Raw genomic sequence first — 21484 nt, 5'->3', positions numbered from 1 at the left:
AGCGTGTGTGTGTCATGGCTCTGTTGTGTAGGGGGCGGAGGTTTATGAGACCATCTGTGATGTCACTGCGCACAGAGTTCTTCAGAAGAGCCATGGCACAAGTCTTCAGCTCCCATCACTCCTCACCACATATTTTGGAGTCTTGAGGCATGACCAAGTCAATCTTTCCTCTCCTCTCACTCCCACCCTCCTCCCTTTCCATCTCTTCCCCTCTCCCTCCCTCCCTCTCACCTTACTTACTCCGGCTCCATCATTTCCTGTTGAGTCACCGACTGCGCAGGATCATGCCGTGTTTTACAGTTTTACCGTCCGTTCCTCGCTTCCCTCCTCCACTTCCTTGTTCACATCTGGCCGTCCTGTAAGAGATAACAATTGTACAATGAAATTTGAATGGGCCTCAAGCAACATATTACAGCAGGTAGAGTCCTGAAAGCTGTGAGACGCAGACGTAGGAGGAATGAGCCTCTTCCTGGAAACACTGCTGATTCATACAGTGAATGACGAGGAGAGGATTATGGATTATGAGCTTTACATAAAACAAACCACATCACTCACAACAACATGTCATCAGATTGGGCTTTAATTGTTTTTAATTGGCTGTAAAATCAATATGGAGTCATTGACAATCACCCTGTTTTTGACTCTGTGTGGAAATGTTGACTGACAGGTTCTGAGCCCGCTGTGCTCTTTTCACCTCATCAAATCATCAAAGACTTATGACTGAATTGTCTCAAGGCTTTTCAGGCTCACACAGCACCCTTACTTAACACAAAGTCCGCTATAAGAAGACATGAAAGAACTCCCTAAAGACTGTCAAATATAAGAGATCAATTCTAGTTTTTGATCAACTTTAACCACACAGGACCTTCAGCTTGAGAGATAATTTCTTTTAGATGTGTCTTGAATTGAAATAATCTCTAAACACAAAAACAAATGATGAAGGGGACTTCCAGGTTCCTTAAGACCAATAACCTACCCAGAAGTCTCTCCGTACCAGCATGGGACACACTGCCCCCTGGTGGAAGTAAGTCCAGAAAGACCTGGGCAGAATATCAAGCACCCCTCACCCAGAAATAGCAACTCACCATCCACAACAGAGAGATAGAGCAGCAAACAGAGCTGGGGGTCTGCTCTGCTCTGGACTGGGCTGTTAGAAACCACAGCAAATTCACAAATGGTCAGATTTTTACAAAAATTTACACGAAAGCCCAAAACACCCATAGGAAACATACATTTTATTTTCTCTCTCAGGTTTGCCTCTTCACAACCAGATTTATTACTTTTCCCATTGATCACTGATATGAATGAGCTGAATATCTGGGGGAGTCAAACAGTATGAATCTCTATTGCACGCAGCACTACACACAACCTCCCAGCACTGATTTTCACGTGACTGGGAAATATATCTGTATGGCTTTTGGCTATTTGCGTTTGCTGATTCCAGAGTAAAGTGGGAGGAAGTGATGCTGTGGTGAGGTAAGACCCCGCCTTATCCCGGGCAGCACGATTCTGTGTGTGAAGGCAGAGGGCAGGGCTGTGAGAAACGAAAGGGCTCTGTGGTGGACTGGTTGAGTCACTGCAAAATACAGCTGCTGACTCAGTTTGCAAACTCGTCTGCAGCAGCAAGACGCCAGTGTGTGTGTGTATGTGTGCGTGTGCGTGTGCGTGTGAGACCTTCTATTCTTGTTGAGGAGTTATAAGGATAATTTTAGAGAATGACATTCTTTAGCTCTGATTCTGAAGAGTACTCAGGAAACAGTTTGATTAATGATTTTGATGGAATTTCATTAGAAACTAATTGCAGGTCATTCATCCATAATAACTATCACAGTTAAAATCCTTACCTCCAGGGATAAACCTATCCAGAAACTTTGAAAGAATGGCATGAATAATTACCGCACAGATTACATCAAATGGAAAATTAAGCTTTGCCAGAAGGAGTGCCTGTCCACGCTGCTGATGCAATCCCAGCCTGAAAAAAAAGGAAAGATTTGCTTTCTGCCAAGTCATTTCGTCAGTTTGCTCTACACACCCTTATTGCCACAGTAGTCGTAGTAACTGTCGGTCCGTGATCCATCTGGAAGTGTGGACTCTGGGCCAGGGTCCAGGATTAGTCATCCTGGACGTGTTGCAAGGAGCAGGAATGCGGTGCTCTTGTTGACATTATTGTCTTCACATGGTAATTAAGGAGGACTCCTCCCTCCCTGATCAAATCCACGCAGAGCTGATCACGTCCACATCGAGTGAGTCATATTCTGGATATTCTGTGTAGGGACTTTAGAGGCAGGTTGTTAGAGGCAAGTCTTTTTTGGGGCATATATTCTACGCCGTACAGTGTATAACTGCGTGTAACCACACGGAGAGGATAACGCAAGAAAGTCAGAAGATTCATTTCCATCGTTGTCCTGCTCTGACGTGGGTTTTAGGTGGTTTAAATGTGGCAAACACAGGATAACAGTAATGATAATGCTATAAATATTTAAAAAAAAGTCAATATATAACATAGAGTATGATTTGCCAGGAGCCCCAAGTCTGTACCTGTGAGCGTTTATAGCAGACCTGTGGAACTCTTCACCCTGTGGAAACCTTCACTGTAGCAAACACACTCTCATTATTTACTCTACATGCTGTGGTCCATTAAGGGGCCAACATAAGGCAGTCTGCAGAAGACAGCCTTACGTTGCCTGGTAATGAGCCATCACCCACACATGTGCCTCACTGACAGACTGTACTTTGTGCCCATATAAGCATATTGTGTTGGAGCGCTATTACAAACCTGCTGTGCCCATCTTATCTGTGAGGCAGGGACACACCATGTAATAAAAACAGAATGCAGCGTTCATTCAATAAGTCATGTTTATATCTTGTGTTTTTTTGCATTCTGAATACAAATTATGTACTCAACCTGAATTTGTATACACACATGTGCATGTGTCTCTCTCTCTCTCTCTCTCTCTCTCTCTCTCTCTCAGTATGCTTTTCTGTAAACACACCTCTGTCTTTTCATGTGATGCATTTTAACATGTGATTTATGTTATGAAGCTTGTGGTGAAAAGTCTTTACGCTTAGGTGAATTACGACAATAAGTTGGAGTGAATAGAACTTCACAAAATGCATGTTTGGCTAAATAAATTAGGAAGCACCAAAATATTGATCCGTCGATTCGTTTTGATAGAAATCAAGTCAGTATCTTCATTTGGAGAAGCTGATCTGAGCCAAACTGTGTGTGGGTAAAATATTAAGAGAATCTGAGGAATCTGTGGTCCAAATAACAGCAGCAGCTTTATAAAAACTAAAGCTATATAAAACAATAAAATAAATCAATTGTTCAGAAACTGATGATCTTAGATTTTGTCCTTTGTTCGTCATCGTGATGTGAAGTCAATCGTTCATGTTTTTAATCTTTGGCTGTGATTTTCAGGCCGTCTTGTCGTGTTTCTCTCTCTTCTTCGCAGTACACCACCCTGCCCTCCAACCGAGACCGCTCCGCTTCAAACACCAGCATGTGGCTCATCAGTGTCTCCTCAGGCCCCGAACGGATCAGGGATGGGTCGTTGTTCTACACACACAAATATCAAGTTCTCAATGTAGCAATACAACTGCAAATACAGAGAAAGTGACTAGCCCCTCTCTGTGTTCAGCACATGTATACAGTATGTATGATCTTACTATGAGTACTCACCGCCACAGCAGAAACGAAGGCGTCCATCAGGTGGTAGTCTGCTCCACCGTGCCCGCCCATGCCGAACGAGGGGTTGTTACCGTGTGAGTTGTGCGTGGTGGATCTTTGGGTCAGGAAGTCAAACACACGGACCTCGTGGCCATTATACGACAGCTCCCCCTGTGAAGAGACGACGTGTGTAACACTCTGCTGCTGTACACATGTTGGAATACAGTCTGTGCTTGTGAATGTACTTGGTCCTTACAGTAGTTTATTTGTTTATCTGTTTTTAAAGCTTGAATTGGTCGAATTAAACATATTTCTGAGCTTGTTTCTCCATTTTATCTGAAAAAGTGAAATCAACAATGTGTACGTGCATCAAAAATGTATATTACTCCCTACAGTCCCACCTTGCTGCCAGAGATGGTCGTCTTCCTCTTACATAACTCTTCTGTGAACGCCACCATGCTGAACGCTGCCGTCACCCCACCTTCAAACTCCATGTTCACCACCTGGGAAAGCAGAGCAGGTGAACTCATTATGACCTCAATGCAATGCATCTTGAACGCCACATAAATAAGATGAAGAGGAGCTGAAAGCGAGGAGGGGCTTTGACCGCGTTCTCTAACCTGGTTGGTACACACGTCATTGTCACACTCGTAGACACAGCGGCCATATGGTCCAGTCTTCAGCGCTTCTGTGACCGATTCGATGTCTGGGACGGAGTTGGGACATATGACTGACACCGGCCAGCCAGTGTGACCCTACCACAAAAACAAACACACAGATACAGATACACATTTCTTATGGCCAACCTGTGCAGCATAACAGGAATGTAAAGTACAGTAGAAGTAACCAGTTGGAGATGGTTACCCATTTCACTCTATCCAGGTAGATCTTGCGAGCTGAGTATGGACAGGCTCCCTCTACTGGACAGTCCAGGCAGCGACTTGCAGCGCCTGGTGGCTGACACAAAACTTACAAGGTTACAACCACAACAACTACAGTCACTTGATACTTAAAACCGCATTTTGACACTTAGATCATTTTGGCTCCTTGTTTGGTGCCAGTGCCAAGTAATCACTCTGTCAGTGTGCGGCGTGTGTGTTTGAGGTGTATGTGAGAGAGGCCTGTGTAAGTGATGCACCTGGGGTAGTTGTGGAAGTTATCTTTAAAAGCACAAAGATGAAGCTGAAACTAAAGAGGGATTCCCCCCATAACACCAAATGCTTTCTTCCTATCTGGTTTCCTTGGTTTCCTATGAGCCATATGAGCCAAATACACACCTTGCTTTCTTTACGGAAGTGGCTGACAGATCCAAATGATGACACCTTCACACACCTGGCAAGCACAAACTGCAATGTTAATGATTAATATATCAGGAAAAACAGGAAGGACACTCAGCAAACAAACCATCACCACCACAGCTGGATAAAGCCATGGAAAAACACCAAGAACCTTTAGAACCTATGAGGCAGAGGGTGAGGTCCACTTTGGTTATGCTGGTTCAGATATTACAGCCTAACCAAAGATGCTGGCGTGACTTTGGGCTCACACGGACATGCAGCTTGTCAGATTGATCAGTGTGTGTTCACTGCATCAACAGACTTTGTCTTTGTTGACTTTGATTGTCGGATGTGCGATGTTTACCTGCGAGCTCCGGCCCAGTGATGTATGAGGTCGATGTCATGACACGATTTAGCCAAAAGAGCAAAGGAGCTTTCAGCTTCATTCCTCCAGTTTCCCCGAACAAACGAGTGAGCAAAGTGATAAAAGCCAACCTGAGAGAAAAGTCACACAAACAAAGGAATCAGGTCGTTTATGAACTGATGGATGACTTGTTGTTTCACTCGCTGCATTCTTACCGGCTCAAGGTGCTGAATGTGGACCACTTCCCCTATGACCCCGGCGTCTATGAGCTCCTGGGAAAAGATCACTTTAACACTTTAGAACATTATGAAGTGAATAGCTGCAGTAAGTTTGTCGTCTCAATTTTACTTTATAGCAGCGGTGGTGTTTGTGTGTGTGTAGTGTGTGTCAGATCTTTTTTTCACCTTTATTTTGTGGATGACAGGATCATAGCGGAGAACATGACACACAGTTAGCATCACACCGCTCTGAGTGCACGCCTCCACGATAGCGGTGCAGTCTTCAGCAGTCGTCTGGAAATCAAATCAATCTCTTAACGCGCAAAGGCGACATAAACACACCGACGCATACACACATGGAGAGGGAGAGAGAAAGAGGAGGGCGGACAGTTTTTAATATCCCAAACAAACTGATAATTCCCATGTTAAAATCAAAGCTCACTCACTGCCATTGGTTTCTCCAGCAGAACGTGGTAGCCTTTCATTGCAAAAGCCACTGCAGGTTCCTGGAGAAGAACAAATTAGTCGTAGCAAATGGGTAATGATTAATACCAGTAATGTCAGAATTTGCAAATGATATACTTTTAAATGTTTTATTCACCTTATGAAGACGGTCTGGAGTGCAGATTGCCACAGCATCTGCAAACTTTTCTCGTTCGATTACATCGTGCCAGTCTTGAGAGGACAGACAGAGGATTCAAATCATCTATCATGTCGCAGAGATAATTAGACATTTTAAAATGCTGATCTCCCTGATGCTCACCTTCAAATACATTCCCTTCTTCAATCTTGTGTTGCTGTTGAAGTTTTGTGCGAGCAAACTTCCTCGGATCAGCGACTCCAACAACCTGAGGTGAAGCAATTGAGTACATTGCATTGACATAATAACAATGACACAACACAAGACAATCCTGTTTGGAGTGTAGCCTGTCTCACACCTAATGCTAAGTTAAATGTTACAATGATTCTGATGTGCTGTATCTTTGCTACTTATCTCATCAAAAAATGGATCATGTGGCTAATTATAGAAATGTCACAGTGCCAAATGTTTGATACATTGATGAACATTTGATTTTGACCAGCAGGTCAGTTGAACCTCTGCTGACCTTCACACGTTGGGGATGGATGCATGCAAAGTAGGAGTAGATCTCCCCTCGACTTCCGGCTCCCACCACGATGACACTGACCGGAGGAGTCATACTAGCAGCCTGTGACCTTTCACACAAGTCAGACAAACATTTTGACAAACATTACACACTATCTGACCAGGTGACAAGTCAGAGTGGAGAGTGATTAAGCTTTATATACTTATACTTCATAATATAAATGACTTCATCAGTTGAGACCAGAAGTTATATTGAAAACACAACAAACCATTATTACTATTACTAGTATCACTATCTGAATATGAAAAAATAACCTCCACCTATGTGACAATTTTCGATTTTATTCAACAACGAACATTTAAATGGGGAAGTCAACGAATTAATCAAGTTCACATTTTAATCACCGACCTTTCTGTGCAGACCTGCTTGTAAATAACACCGACAGCACAGTAAATAAATTCAGACACAATTTAAAATGAATGAACAAATAATGAATGTTTTCACAGTCTCAATAACTGGGTAAATAACTAATAAGTATTTGTTAACCGGTGAGTTTGTTTATCTCATTACCTGTTTTGTCCCATGCGAGTGTGTAAACCGGCTGTCTCGTCTTCCGTGTTGACTAGCTCCGGTCCGCTGTTTACGAGACGGAACATCTGAAACCACCGACTGGCTGAGGTCACGTGATTGACGGAAATAGCCGAATCAAATAGGCTACGATAGCGTTGCCGCTTTTCCTCCTGCTTCTTTGTTAGTTAGTGCTGACTCGTCTATTTAATCCGAATGTTAATCATGTGTTATATTAGAACCTCTGGACATGTATTGTATCCACCCAAGTTCTTTTAATGAGAGCCAAAAACAACGACTTGCCAAATGAGCTAGCATGACTTGTTAGTTATGCCCTATGCTAACTAGGGGTTCCTCGGGTCATAACATCCGGGCAGTTCTTCGAATCTCACTGAAAGTTGTCTAATATTGTCCGTCTTCTTTGTTCCCTGCTCCTCGTACAACACTGATACTAGTAAAGTAACATATTGAGTCATACTTCAAATTACAATGGTATACGTACACAGCTTTTTTGCAGCATTATAGCTTTAATTAAGGCATTTGCAAATCTTCGACTATCTCCGTCAGTTCCCAAAGTCACGTGACCAACACGGCGGCGAGATTTCCGTTTCCGCTGTTGGGTGCAGAACCGTTCTCACGTTAGCCAGTGTGTGACTCTGCGATTTTCACTTCATCTGAACAGATAAACTCGACGACAAACTTCCACAGAAACCGACCGGTGTCGTAATACCGCAGCACAGCGTCGCACAGGGGGGCGTATTTTTGAGTTTCTCTCTGCTAGCTTGCTAGCTAGCCGACGTTAGCACTTTTGCTAACGCTGCTAATCTGCTGCCGACCTGCAAAGGACGAAAACAACAACAACGCGAATATGGACAGCGTGAATCAGTCCACCGCGATCGTGGTGTCGTCTACGACGTCTTCCACATCGAGCAACTGCGTTACAAATGATAACACAGCAACCAACGTCAGCAGCATTCCTCCGGTCACGAGTAACGGTGCGTAACTTTGGGCATGTTGCAGCGAGGGAACCGTCTGGTCAAAGTATCTAGTCGATATAAATGGTTGTGTTTGTGATTTGCATTCCAAGAGTATTCTGTTCTTATTATTCCTTTTCTTGATAAGTCATGGTCAAACTCTAGAAAGGGTAAGGTTAAACTTTTCCCCATCAATCTAAACACAACAATCGGAAGAACAAAGGAAAGTTAACGTGATCAATACTCAAGACACATTGCGGTGACTACATCCTCAACTCTTCAGATGATTGGCACATTGTACATCGTATTTCGTGATAATTTCGACCAAGTGTGTCCACAGGTTGTTTATCCTTATCATCTATATCAACAAGAGCTTCCAAACCAGCATTACTGGTTGCGACTTTACACACCTCCATTAAATGCTCGTCGATACCGCCTTCCTTCTTCTAGTTTTTCTCTCCGCGCACTACTACACCTGGTGACTGTTGCTTCCATGTTTACAACAGCATAGGACTCTGAAACTGCTTAAATATATGATAGTGATGCATTGCGCTAACAAAGTGATGTCATCGATATTAACAGTGATGCCATGGAAACCTTCAAAGTATAAATATCACATTACTAAATTGTACATCTTCGTCTCACGCAGTCCATCTATGGCTCTTACAATGAGGAGAAAGTGTAGGGATCTAAATGCTTTCTGAAGGCCATGTGCACAGTGTCACAAAGGTTTAGGCACTGATCAACTTTCCCTTCTCGTTGAAGTGTCTTGTTTTGAACATGTTCTGTGTCATTGTACATTTTTTTATTGCGAACATTTTGTGTTACAGCTTCAACTTCAGCTTCCATGGTGACGCCCTCGTCAGACACATCTGTATCCAACGGCGTCTACGTTCCTGGTGGGATCACTAATGGGGACGTGAAGCCTGTCGTCTCCACCATACCCCTGGCTGATTTCCTCATGCAGCTGGAGGATTACACCCCCACTGTAAGCCCCATTTTGTCTGCATTGATCCAGAAAAATCTGAGGTTTATGAGATGCAGCTTTCTTTCTTTACCAGTTTGCTTAGTATAAATGTATAAGTATAAAAGATTCTGTCCTTCATTTTGGTTTATTCTATTCTTTCTTTTTATATTCACCAGATTCCTGACGCAGTAACAGGGTACTACCTTAACCGGGCTGGTTTTGAGGCTTCTGATCCTAGAATGTAAGTCTGCATGTTGAATGCAAATATGATAAATTCATTTATTTGTTTCAGTGTGGATCAGGTTTGCTGGGTACAAACAGACCAAACAAACAAAGTAATGCTTTTCTCTTTATTTCTCTAGAATCCGTTTGATCTCACTTGCTTCTCAGAAGTTCATCTCAGACATTGCCAATGATGCACTGCAGTATTGTAAAATGAAGGGCACCGCCACAGGAAGCTCAAGGAGCAAGACAAAGGTATGCATGTCTCAAAATAAGGGTTGAATAAGAGAAGAGCAGCCGTGTGGTCGGATGAGTGTAAAATATCAGATCATTCAGTGTTTTCATGTTTATTTTCCTCTCCATTTGTAGGATAAGAAGTACACTCTGACCATGGAGGATCTGTCTCCTGCCCTTTCAGAATATGGCGTCAATGTCAAGAAACCATATTACTTTACATAGGATTGTATTTGTCTGTTTGTTTGTTTTTTCTTTTGCTAGTTTTATCTCCCTGCTGATTATGTAGAATCTGTCTCCACATTTTTTTTTTCTCTAAATGTTTTGCCGCATTAGTACAGCATTGACTTCTCCACAGTAATTTTGCCATTTGTTACTCATTGTTGAGCCACCTTTACATTTTGTTAAATTCTAAAATTATTACAATGTTTTATTCTGAAAATAAAATACTCCACTTTAACTATCATGTCTGGTTGATTTTATATGTAGGTAAGCTTTCAGCTGGAATAAGTGAATATATAGACGGGGCATCGCTCCATCAATGGACAGAAATACTTTTATTTTGGAGGAAGTAAAAGCACTTCTCAAAAATATTTATGTAGAGACTATATTTATTACAGAATTATTTAAAGTTGATTTAAGAAAGTGGACTTTGTTTATTTTTAAGTAAAATAAGATTTTCAAAGATTTTTGTTCTTAATTAGTAAAAAAAAAAAAAAACTTTTAAAATCCTTGATGTCAAAACAGATGTATCTGATTCTTTGCTGATTGTTCATTGCACATTTCTGCTGTATTACATACATTTTGCTTACAGAGGAAAACTGTAAACAAAAATATGTAAAGTATACATCCCAGAATCACAGGAACATAAAACTGACCCACGCAGGAGAACAGATCAACAGCAGAAAGGGAGATTGAAGAATAAATACTACATGTAATACTACCTACCGCCACTAGACGGCAACATTTAACACGCATTTTGAAAGTTTTTGTCCCTCGTCGAGAGTCGTAGCATCTCGGTCATCCTCAGAGCACATTTGGTGGATGCTAATTTGAGTGTTTAAACGTCATTACAGCGTGTGGAATTTTGTTTTTAAAAGCTTTGAAAGAGTAACTATGTCCGTTCAAGCATCAAACCCCAGCAACCCCGTTATTTTCTTCGACATCACTATCGGAGGGCAGGTGAGTAATGAAAGAAGCTGCTAGTACCAACTGGCGCGGCTAATGTTAGCATATCTCGACATGTTCACTCTTAACTTACACTACGTACGTCGGCGGGATTTTAACTACTTTTTTACCAATATGAAAATATTTGTGCTCCTAAAACGCCCCATTGAATGTACAAACGGACTCGAGCTCCTAAGTCTTGATGCAGCTCCTGTACCGCTCAGTTCGTTCACTCATTCACCTATAGACGTCAGGAAGTTGATACATTTGAGTAAAAAGTTGAGTGATACGCGCGTCCTGAACAAAGACACACAAAAGGAGTCGCTCTTGTAATATAATGACGCGAGTTATTGTATTTTAAATGTAGTCAACAGCTGCAGAAAATTGTACATTCGTCTTTGAAGTTATTACCATGGCCACTATCTGTTTTATACACCAGGGGGCGCTGCTGTGTAGCTCCGCAGCACTGATCCAGACTAACCGAACTTGATCAATAATAGGAACAAGATAGTCTTTACTATTTTTGTAGTGTGAGTGTCTTTGAAGTTTGTGAAATACAGGCGCGACTTTTGTCTACAAGTTCCTTTTACAATAATTTTCACACTGGATCTGAGATCTCTCATGATTTTTTTTTAATAGAGTTTTGGTCTTTGTCTTGAATTTTGTTCTTTTTGAATCACGTTTGGACAAATACTGTTGCTGCAGTCTTTGATACGGCTTCACTCCAAGAGACAGGAACAAAATCCACATATTTGGATATATTATATGTTTGACATATTCAGTTTATTTAATCCAGTGAAAATACATGAAACATTTTCCAGCAGTTACACCAAATTATACAAGGAAAGGTTCATAAAGGACACAAAAGCTAATTTTCTTCAAATATACAGATTTATTTAATCCCATCATTTCCTTCTCTCATTCCAATGGTATATAGAGAGATTTGATAAGATTTTCCCTGAGATAAATCTACCTTCATATAAACATGAATGTGCTCCCGCGTTATCTACAGGATGCACGTATGCAGCTGGTGGTTTGGTAAATGTGGTGACAGTGTGGAGACGGTTCCCTAGTTTACACTTGCATCCATTGCAGAGAGACGCACTAGAGCCTGACCATGACCATGGCCATGTGCTGTTGATATTTAAGAAGAAATATTTAATTTGAAATAAAATTATCTGTTTCTGGCAACCATCTCCCTGATTTATAAAAACTGTAGAAGCAAAGCAGGATAAAACACATTGTACATACAAAATGGCAACCGATGCAGTAACTAACTGTAGTTGCTCCTCACTGGTTTTGAAATCCCGAGATTACATCTTCAATTGTATTGTTTTGTCGTCAGGATGTTTATACTTAAGTGAGACAATGAAAAGCAGCCAAGCCTCATATTTGACAAACCGGAGCCAAAATGTTTTTCCTTCACTATGACTGAAGCCATTAATAGATGAGTCCACCTACTCTGCGTCATTAAACTGATCCATTTCAATAACGGCTGATAAGATAAGCGTTGACACGAGTGCCGTCTCTGATCAAGTATCTGTGTGGCTGTAATGTGAACAGTATGTTCAGCATGTGTCAAACATTGTGCAGCTATAGGAGTCTGAACACAAATGAACGGCTGCACCCATAGATGTGATTACATGGGAGGGGACCGGCCTGTCAAGATGAACCGGTGAGAACTTGTAGGAGCCGCATTGCATAAATTTCTGGCTTTAAATCCTTACAGCGCAACAGGCTGAGGTTAGACCTTGTTTTGCGGTGGCACCATTAGGTGGAGGAGGCGGTGCGTCATGGCGGCGGTGGGAGCAGCAGCAGGATTCAGACAGTCTGCTCTGATTCCACTTTGGTTTCATGCTTTGGCCTCAGGAGAACAGATTTTCACGGTTTAAGCAAAAGGTTTCTACTTTACAGGGACTAAAAAAGTTTGACCTGCCTGAATCCTGCTGTCCTCACACGTGGTCGCACTCATTCTGTTCCATTGAGGCCGACAAGTTTAAGTTACATTCAGCTAATGTGTTAAAGTTACGCCACATCTGCAGCGTTTACTTCATGTGTGGAAAGCAGTGAGGAGTGTTAGTTTCCCCTTTTAGACAATAAAGACAAACCATTGACCCTGGATGTTGTCTCTGAAAGAGTAGAAATGTAGGAAAGGAAGTTATAGTTAAGTGTTTTATGAACCCACTTGCCGTAACATGCATTTCCCTGTAGTCTGAACCTATGGGACATGAGATGAACCCAGAACGTTGCCAGGTGACTACACTGTTTAGTCCTTCGTGTGCTCATCCTGTCAGTCCCTGTGCTTCTCTTATAGTTGCGTTTTAAGTCTGCTTTAGAGGCCTAAATGGACCAAGTCAGTGTGTGCATTCCCTCATATGTAGTAGAGTGTGCTCCTCTTCTCCCTGGACGGGTTGAACACGGCGGTGGGGAGCGGCTGCATGCGCGCCCCTTTGCTCAGGTGCCAGTAAACGTTCCACGGGCACACGTTCTCTGGGAGGTTACTGTACGGCCCCAGCCTGTCGCTCTTCATCCAGAACATCAGGCCCACCAGCACACTGTTGGTGCACTCAAACCACAGCAGGTTGACGGAGAGGTAGGCAGGCACGCCGAAGCCCAAGACCAGACAGGTCACCGATATGACCAGGTAGGGAAGCCAGACGGAGCTGAAGCAGAGCACCATGCTGAGCCACAGCCACGGGCGCTCTCCGTTGACCCGGAGCGCCAGGGGAAGTTCTCCCACCTTTGTCTCTGGGTCGGCGGTGGCGATGAACAGCAGGTCGCTCTTCTGGTTCTCCTGAGGTTCCTCCCTCTGGCTGGACAACCTTTCAGCCTCTTTCATCCACTGAACAATGGAGCAGCCATATGGCAGCAGAGTGCAAAATACGATTAAAAAAAGCCCTAAAACAAAGTCGATGATCAGCGTGGATTCCTGGACTTCACACACCAGAGCCTTCGTCCCGCTGGAGTAGTAAATTTCCATCAGCTCGGGCTTCACCGAGTCAGAAGCGTAAATGACGGCAACCGTCCACACCAGCGCGGTCAGGGCAATGTTCCTCAGCGCTCTGCAGCAGCTGCGCTTGTTGCCCATGCAGGTGTCTCCTAAGAAGTAGTCCAGCAGAGCGAAGGAGAGCACGGGCAGCGGCACGGCGGCATATATGGCCGAGGCGGTGGTCAGGAGGAAGCAGAGCGACACGGGAGTGTGTCGAGGCCCCAGAAACCACACCGCCGCCAATGAAATCGCCATCAGCACGTCGGCCAGAAAGATGGACAGGCTGCATATGCTGATGAAGGACGAGTAGAGCTTCCGCAGGCACAGATACAAGACGGCGGCGTCCAGGCCCGCCTTCACCAGCACCAGCAGCAGGTACTGTCTGGTGTTGTCCATGTGACAGCCTGTCTCTGTCCATTGCTCGATGATGGCCAGCATTTTGACAGCGGGCGGTCCCTGAGGCGACGGATGTTCGGGCAACATTTAGGCTTATCAGCGTCGGCGTCTCAAAGACCCAGGAAGTGCTGTGAAGAAGATGAGAGGAAACGCTGGTTAGGTATACAGCCGTGGGAGCGGTCACATGTCCCAGATAACAAACACGTATGTTTACAGGCCACAGTCATCTGTTGAGCCTCAAAGCAACCAGAGGAGAAACTGTGAGGGGATCACATGCCAGACACGGACAAAGCTCCACCTAAAGAACCGACAGTCAGACACGCTGTGGATTCATTTACTGCTCTTCCTCCACTCTTGTTGCCTTTTCTTGCTACAACTCGTCAACATTCCTCACTTCCTGCTTGTGGGGGAGTTTGCCCCCCCCCCCGTCGTCGTCTTCAAAGCGAGCCTGAGCCGGGCAGGAGGAGATTCTATGCGATTCTGTCTGCACGAAATGAGTCTAGTGAAGGGCGGCGCTTTGCTCCAAACACGGCGTGGAAGTCTGTGTCGGTCACTGCGTTCTCCTCCTTGTTGTGTTGGTTTAACACAGACTTGTTACACCGGATTTCAGGTTTGCTCGCTTCAATAGTCACAAGCTCACTTTGAGTTATGTTCTTTTAATCACTAATCAGATTTGTGACGCCTCAATCTTATCTCTTGGCCAGATGATCAGCCCAGCCTGTTGGTTTGGGTGAAGTGACTCTTTAAACAGAGATGATGTGTTCTATTTAGATTCTAGATTCTATCTGCATTTGAAAGAATAAACAAACGAGGAACACACGCATTTGACTAAAGCTCCGCACACGTGACGTTCAGTATCTCAGAGCCACACTGAGCGCGTTTAAACATGAAGTCTAATTTCCCTTTGCAGCTGAGGCGTGTTTGGCTTCTGTGACTTCCCTGTCTCCGGCTTCCTGCAGCTCTAATTATAACTCATCACAGGTGTAAACAGGTTTAGAACAAACAGCCTCAGAGCTGCGAGCGCACACGGGTTGAAGAAGTCAAACCAAAACTACCTTGACGTCCAGGCTTGGTCTCAGTCCAGCATGTTCCCACAGAGAATCCAGATCCTGCTCCCGCTTTGTAAAGCCAGACTCCAGAGGCGCTGCGTGCTGCCTTCAGGGTCCCAACAGGCAAGGTGTGCAAGCGTGTGTGTGTGTGTGTGGCTGTTGTCAGGTGGAGCTTCACCCTTTCAGGCAAGCTTCCTGGTTATGACTCCGCCCCTCCTATTGTTTGTGTGTGTGTGTCTGTGTGTGAGAGGAGGTGTCTCAGGTGCCGCAGAGATGATGGCTGCTTGATTTGCGGGTTCTGCTGGATGTGCTACAACAATAGCTGTTGTTGAAACTGGACCCTGTCACGACATCATCACCAGGGAGGAACGCCTCTCTCCCTCTGTTTGTCTAACACACTTAACACACTGAGTGGAATTTGTAAATAAGTTTTTTGTTTTAAGGAAAGAAAGGAATCTCAGTTCAGTGGGAATTAGAGGTGCTGTGTGTGTGTGTGTGTGTGTGTGTGTGTGTGTGTGTGTGTGTGTGTGTGTGTGTGTGTGTGTGTGTGTGTGTGTGTGTGTGTGTGTGTGTGTGTGTGTGTGTGTGTGTGTGTCAGACATGAGACCTGCTGGAAGCTCACACACGAGCAGGAAGTCACATTGAATCCAGATTAGGATAGAGGGAGAATAGTATCAATCAGCTGTAAACCAATCAGGTCTCAAAGTGTTGAATCCAGAGACTGAGTGAGTGGGTGATTGATTGATTGATTAATTGATACCAGCTGTGAATAATGTAGCTGTGTTGACCCGTCTGATCACCTGAGCAAGTCGATTGTCAGTTAATTTGATCAAGTCAACGTGTGTGTGTGTGTGTGTGTCAGTTACACAGTACACACACACAAACACCACCTTTGTTTACTGTACACTCCGAAGTGTGTATTTGTAACGCCTCTCCCCTCTGTTCGCCGTACGCAACGTTGGCTTACCCTCTGCCCTCACACACTCCGTCCATCTCTGCTGCACACTCCGTCCATCTACACACTCGTCCCATCTCTGCTCCGGTCTGTCTGCCGTGTTTGCTCGCCGCGTTTGCTCAGGGTGTGATCACTCACACCGCTGTTTGCTTGTGGGTCCACTTCCGTGCTGGCTGGGACTTTGTATCCTTTGGCCGTGAGGCAACCAAACAATGGCGTCGTCTGGTAGAACGGAGCGAGCGGAGCACCTGACACCGACGCCTCTGCGCTCGCTGCTCGTGGTCGCCTCGTTTCCTTTCAGTTCCTCGACACAATCTCTCACATGTGACACCGTTATTCCTCCATTGTGAAAAGAGTTAAATTATTTATACAGGAGTGTTAGCCTTGACGCCGCGCCCGTGTAGTCAGATGAAGTTAATGATCACACAGAGGCGTCTTACCTGTCTGAGGCCCAGTTTCAGTGGAAGTCCCGGCTTCAGGGAAACGCTTGGCGGTCGGTGTTTCTTTCTCCTCAGCCGTTTCGTTTGGTTTGGTTTTGTTGTCGCACAGATAAAGAAAATAAAGACTGCGAACGCGTCCAGAGGCAGTTTGACACGAGCGCAGGGAGGTTAGGCAAAGCTGTGTGGTGAGGGCCTCGTTTTACAGCAGCAGCTTTGTTTCACACACCCACACACACACACACACACACACACGTACGTACGTTATTGTAACAGCCAGTGATACGTACGCCTCAGTCTTCTGTTTTCCGCTTGTTCACTCCTCGGGGTCGTTACAGGCCTGAGTGACACCCATACTGCTGAACCAACACACACACACACACACACACACACACACACACACACACACACACACACACACACACACACACACACACAGTATATGGAACACAAAGCCCACAGAGGATTGTATGTCCAAACGTGTTGCATAAAGATCCCAGTAACCTCTGGCTCCCTGCGCTGCATTATGCATTCTATAACCACTTGGCAATCAAGCAGAAGACGTCTTTTATTGTCCAGATGAATTTAGAGTCTTCCTCGTTGACGAAGAGGCCTTTTCGTCACATCCTGGTTTTGTTTTAACCGAGAACAGAAAGTTCCTGATCTGTTTTGTGTCATATCCGCCACACACTCCGCTCCCTGGGGTTTAGAGATACATTTGTATGTTTATCTGTAAGAGCAGATAATAAATCAGATGACAAAGGTCTGCATTATTCTGAAATGTAGAACTTTGTAATGTTGAGAATGCAGTAAATCTTCCTACCAGCCATATACAATGGGGCTGGTGAAGGAAGTTAAATACCAGGGTGTAGTGTAGGAAGCTTCAGAGGAAATGCAAAGACAGGAACACACGTGGAAAACCCTTGCACCGGCGGGCGGCGGGAGCTGTAGCATAGCAACCGTTACATCCTGAAGCGCCACCAGCTGGTTCAACCAAACTGCTATTACGACGCCCAAAGTCATGGCATAATGGTGGATGAAACCACAAGGACGTTCACATGGACCTTGAAGAGAAACAAGAAACCAGTTTTAAGTTTCATGGTTGATGGGAAGAGTTTGGGTGGTAAATGTTGATGGGTGAAGTCCTGTGATCCTCGGGCCAAACCGACAACAACCCAGATGTCAGAGCCAAAAGGCCTGCAGGTTGCTGGTTTAAAGCTGTTTACATTTACACAAGAGGTGACAAATGAGTCATGCTGCACTCACACACACACACACACACACACACACACACACACACACACACACACACACACACACACACACACACACACACACACACACACACACACACACTCTCAGGCCCTGAGTCCTAGCAGCTTTAATTTGTAGGTCGCGTCTTTGAGGTGCAAAGGGGCGACAGGCCATGCAGCTAGACAGGTTAGTCTGGATCAGGTGAGCTGTGTCCGTGGTTAAACAACCCCTTGTGTTTTGCCTGCAGGCCGAACTGCCATATCTTTCATGGTAATGCATCTTCACTCTCTGCTGTTTTATAAAACGCTTCCACCCCAATTGTTTTCAGGATGTCGGGCGGATGAAGGTCGAGCTGTTCGCCGACGTCGTTCCAAAGACGGCAGAGAATTTTCGGTAAGGAGCAAATCAGCGTAATGACCTGCAGAGTGGGCGTGTAGTCACGACAACACCTCTCTCCATACAGATATTCATCATAGACCATTAGAGATATTGTGTTATCATGTAAACTTCATGCAAATCTCCCCTAACTTGAGTTTTGTCTTTGTTTACAGGCAGTTCTGCACAGGAGAGTTCAGGTGGGCGACCCCGTGCGCGCGCACACACACACACACACACACACACACACACACACACACACACACACACACACACACACAGGTCCCCTTCATTCTACATGGCTCTGGGCCGTCACGTCATGTTAGCGTAGGAGCGTGTCACTGTTTACCTCGCCTCAAGCTCAGAAGCTGCCTCAGTGCCCATTCTCAGGAGCGAGACAATCAGTCTTTGTTGTTGTACATGTAGACACCGTGAAGTTGAAACTACAACGGGACAGAAAGTTGTGTATTTGATCAAATATAAACCTCTGTTGCTACAAAATCTCTTGCATGTTAATCTTGTTTAAACTACAGATAAGGTGTGTGTGTGTGTGTGTGTGTGCGCATCTCTGCTCTATGCTTTGTAGCCGATGCAAATCAGAATATGGAACAGGTGCGTTGTTTACTAACTTCATTTGTCTCACGCATCCCACAGGAAAGACGGCGTCCCCATTGGATTCAAAGGCTGCACGTTCCACAGGTACGGACCAGAACCCTCCAGAGGCCAACCAGATTAATGAGGGGAATTAAATGCCCCAATTCGCCTCTTTGTCGAGTCAAATTGCAAGAGTCACCCGTCCTCTTATACAGATAATATGTGTGTGTCTATGAAACCTCCTATTGAATGTAAATGCAATGTTTATCTCTCATTGGCAGGGTGATCAAAGACTTTATGATACAAGGAGGGGACTTTGTGAACGTGAGTACACACACGCACACACACACACACACACACACACACACACACACACACACAGACACACCTAGACACACCTACACCTCTAATGGTTACCTGTTCACCATGAGGTTAACCTGATGTGAGCACTCTGAATGGTCCAATAGAGGAATTGAGCTTCAATCTGTTGAATTGGTTTGATTGTTTTTGAGTAAAAGCAGACATGTGGCGCTTGTGGGTCAAATCCATGAATTTAGATGGAGGTGTGAAGATCTATATTGTGATAATCTAAATGAAGGAAGTGTTGTATAGTAGGTGAGATGTCTGGTGTGTAATTTACTGCATTTTTAACCCTTTCTTGAAGCACCTAAACTGGGTTTTAGTGCCCATAGTCTCCTGAATTCAGCAGTAGGAAATGACTTGTCACCCTGCGCCACTTGGTGGGCATGTGGTGAATTACATCAAAATGACTGCTGTATGAAGACCTCATGAACCGTTTGTGTGTGTGTGCAGGGCGACGGCACAGGTATCTGCAGCATCTACAGAGGTCCGTTTGCAGATGAGAACTTCAAAGTGACGCATGGTGGCGCCGGGCTTCTGTCCATGGTGAGTGTGGAGTGTGTGTGTGTGTGTGTGTGTGTTCAATTACTTTCACGTAACTACTACAACCTGAGCAGACGCAGGGGCCGGGCTTAAGATATTAAGACTAAAGACTAAAAACCAGGAAATAAAGACCTTTTAGAAATCATGAATCCATTCAATGTGAAGGTAAACTCACACTCTTCACACACTTCTCAGGCAAACAGCGGCCCAGGAACCAACGGATGTCAGTTTTTCATCACCTGCAGCAAATGTGACTGGTTAGATGGAAAGCACGTGGTGTTTGGTGAGTTAGAATGATACTTCAGTCAGTTTGTATGTAATATTTGTCCGTATGTCCGGATCATTCCATCATAACCTGAGCGTCTCATTTGTGACTGTTGCAGGTAAAGTGATCGAAGGTTTGCTGATCATTAGAAAAATTGAGGTAAGAAGTCGTTCTCAGCTCTGTGCTTTTCTGCCCTCTGCTGGTCAAAATGTGCCACTTCAGTGATTGACCTCCTTTCAAATGTTTGCATTGTGCTTGTTGGAGGGAAATAAAGCTGCACTGACAAGTTCATTGAAAAGGGGTTTGTGTTTTGATGACAAATTTGTCCTCAAAAGCTTCCCTTATCAAACGATTGAGAAATGTTACACAGCAGTATTATTATAGAAGAAGAATGAACAGAATGTGATTAATTGGGAGAAAGACAAAGAAAGTACACTACTACTACTACTTTGGTCACATCTCAGTAATAATTCCTCTTTAAAGTTGTGTGTTATGTTCATGTTGATGTCTCAGAGTTGAATGTTGTCTTACTTTTCTTGCAGAACGTTCCAACGGGACCCAACGCCAAACCCAAGCTCCCCATCCTCGTCACTCAGTGCGGGGAGATGTAACGGCATTACCTCGCAGCAGCAGCAGCAGCTTCGTCGCCACGCGTGCATCACTGTCCCGTTGCTTTTTAGTTTCCCCACAACAAACATGGACCACAATAAGTGACTCAACTGACCGTGAGATTCATCTGAATGATCCTTCTTTGTGATTGTTGTTAATGATTATGTATTGAGTTTGTTGTGTCTGGTCCCAGGTTAACGGGTGCAGAAATCAGAAATGAGATGATTAACATCCCAAGCTGAGTTTTTCACTAATGACTGACTTTGTTTAACATGTTCGTTTCAAATGGAATTGTGCATCCTGTCATGAAAGATGAATAAAATCTGACCGTTTTTTAAGTTTACATTCCATTCTTCACACTTCAGTCTCACTTTGTATAACATTTATGATCAATAAATCTTTAAACATTTATGTAAACTCTTGGTAGAAGATCTTGTGTATTTTAGAAAGATGTTAACCGTGTGTAAATGGCAGTTTTGACAAATGACGGAAGTGCTTAAATTGTGTAGTTGGATTTGACATTGACAGTGAAGCCAAAATATACACATTTTAATATAAATTCAAGACATTAAGACAAACTACAAGCAGTTACAAAAACATTGAAATATGTCTAGCACATTTTTGTCTGTTAATTGTGTTTAAGAAACAAGTCACACATCCACGACGGTCTGGAGCCTGCTCTGATTAACGTCATGCTGAAAGAACATTGTGTACCCAGCAGTGTCATGCGGAGGGTTTCAGTTAGATGAGTGTGATTTCAGCACTGCGGTTTCCCCTCCATGTTAACCAGACCCCTGGAGTGTGCGTGTGTGTATGTGTGATGTTTTTCCTTTCCGTCTTCTAAACAATTGAACCGATCAGTTTGGAATTCTGCAGGAATGTTCAGTCTGCA

At 44.2% G+C, this 21484-nt stretch overlaps 4 protein-coding genes across 5 annotated transcripts; 2 read left to right on the top strand and 2 right to left on the bottom strand.

Moving 5' to 3' along the window:
* Window positions 1–2828: 2828 nt before the first annotated feature.
* Window positions 2829–7777, bottom strand: LOC143010840 (putative oxidoreductase YteT). 2 transcript variants are annotated; one of them, XM_076163393.1, is made up of 15 exons: window positions 7705–7777; window positions 7206–7291; window positions 6636–6744; window positions 6293–6377; window positions 6131–6204; window positions 5976–6035; window positions 5716–5823; window positions 5527–5583; window positions 5312–5442; window positions 4948–5002; window positions 4477–4627; window positions 4291–4376; window positions 4072–4173; window positions 3683–3841; window positions 2829–3559 (listed from the first exon to the last, which is right to left on the bottom strand). In XM_076163393.1, the coding sequence occupies exons 1-15, from the start codon at window positions 7720–7722 to the stop codon at window positions 3398–3400; spliced, it is 1443 nt and encodes a 480-aa protein (XP_076019508.1). In that variant the 5' UTR covers window positions 7723–7777; the 3' UTR covers window positions 2829–3397. The 2 variants fall into 2 exon arrangements, with proteins under 2 accessions (XP_076019508.1, XP_076019509.1); XM_076163394.1 differs by having other exon boundaries at window positions 2830–3559; window positions 4291–4425; window positions 4535–4627.
* Window positions 7778–7993: 216 nt separating this feature from the next.
* taf10 (TAF10 RNA polymerase II, TATA box binding protein (TBP)-associated factor) lies at window positions 7994–10062 on the top strand. Its single transcript, XM_076163395.1, has 5 exons — window positions 7994–8197; window positions 9007–9164; window positions 9320–9384; window positions 9506–9620; window positions 9735–10062. Exons 1-5 carry the CDS (start codon window positions 8071–8073, stop codon window positions 9822–9824), a joined length of 555 nt encoding a protein of 184 aa, XP_076019510.1. The 5' UTR covers window positions 7994–8070; the 3' UTR covers window positions 9825–10062.
* Window positions 10063–10580: 518 nt separating this feature from the next.
* Window positions 10581–20935, top strand: ppih (peptidylprolyl isomerase H (cyclophilin H)). The gene is made up of 9 exons (XM_076163402.1): window positions 10581–10781; window positions 18175–18239; window positions 18398–18421; window positions 18876–18920; window positions 19097–19139; window positions 19629–19721; window positions 19914–20001; window positions 20102–20142; window positions 20526–20935. The coding sequence occupies exons 1-9, from the start codon at window positions 10716–10718 to the stop codon at window positions 20592–20594; spliced, it is 534 nt and encodes a 177-aa protein (XP_076019517.1). The 5' UTR covers window positions 10581–10715; the 3' UTR covers window positions 20595–20935.
* Window positions 13023–15343, bottom strand: LOC143010844 (putative G-protein coupled receptor 160). Its single transcript, XM_076163400.1, has 2 exons — window positions 15207–15343; window positions 13023–14279 (listed from the first exon to the last, which is right to left on the bottom strand). The coding sequence occupies exon 2, from the start codon at window positions 14236–14238 to the stop codon at window positions 13138–13140; it is 1101 nt and encodes a 366-aa protein (XP_076019515.1). The 5' UTR covers window positions 14239–14279; window positions 15207–15343; the 3' UTR covers window positions 13023–13137.
* Window positions 20936–21484: the final 549 nt, after the last annotated feature.

Source organism: Genypterus blacodes, unplaced genomic scaffold (genome assembly GCF_046128005.1).
Source record: "Genypterus blacodes isolate CSIRO-AG114 ecotype Tasmania unplaced genomic scaffold, CSIRO-AGI_Gbla_v1 ptg000131l_1, whole genome shotgun sequence".
NCBI lineage: Eukaryota > Metazoa > Chordata > Actinopteri > Ophidiiformes > Ophidiidae > Genypterus > Genypterus blacodes.
This window is presented reverse-complemented; position numbering and strand designations above follow the sequence as displayed.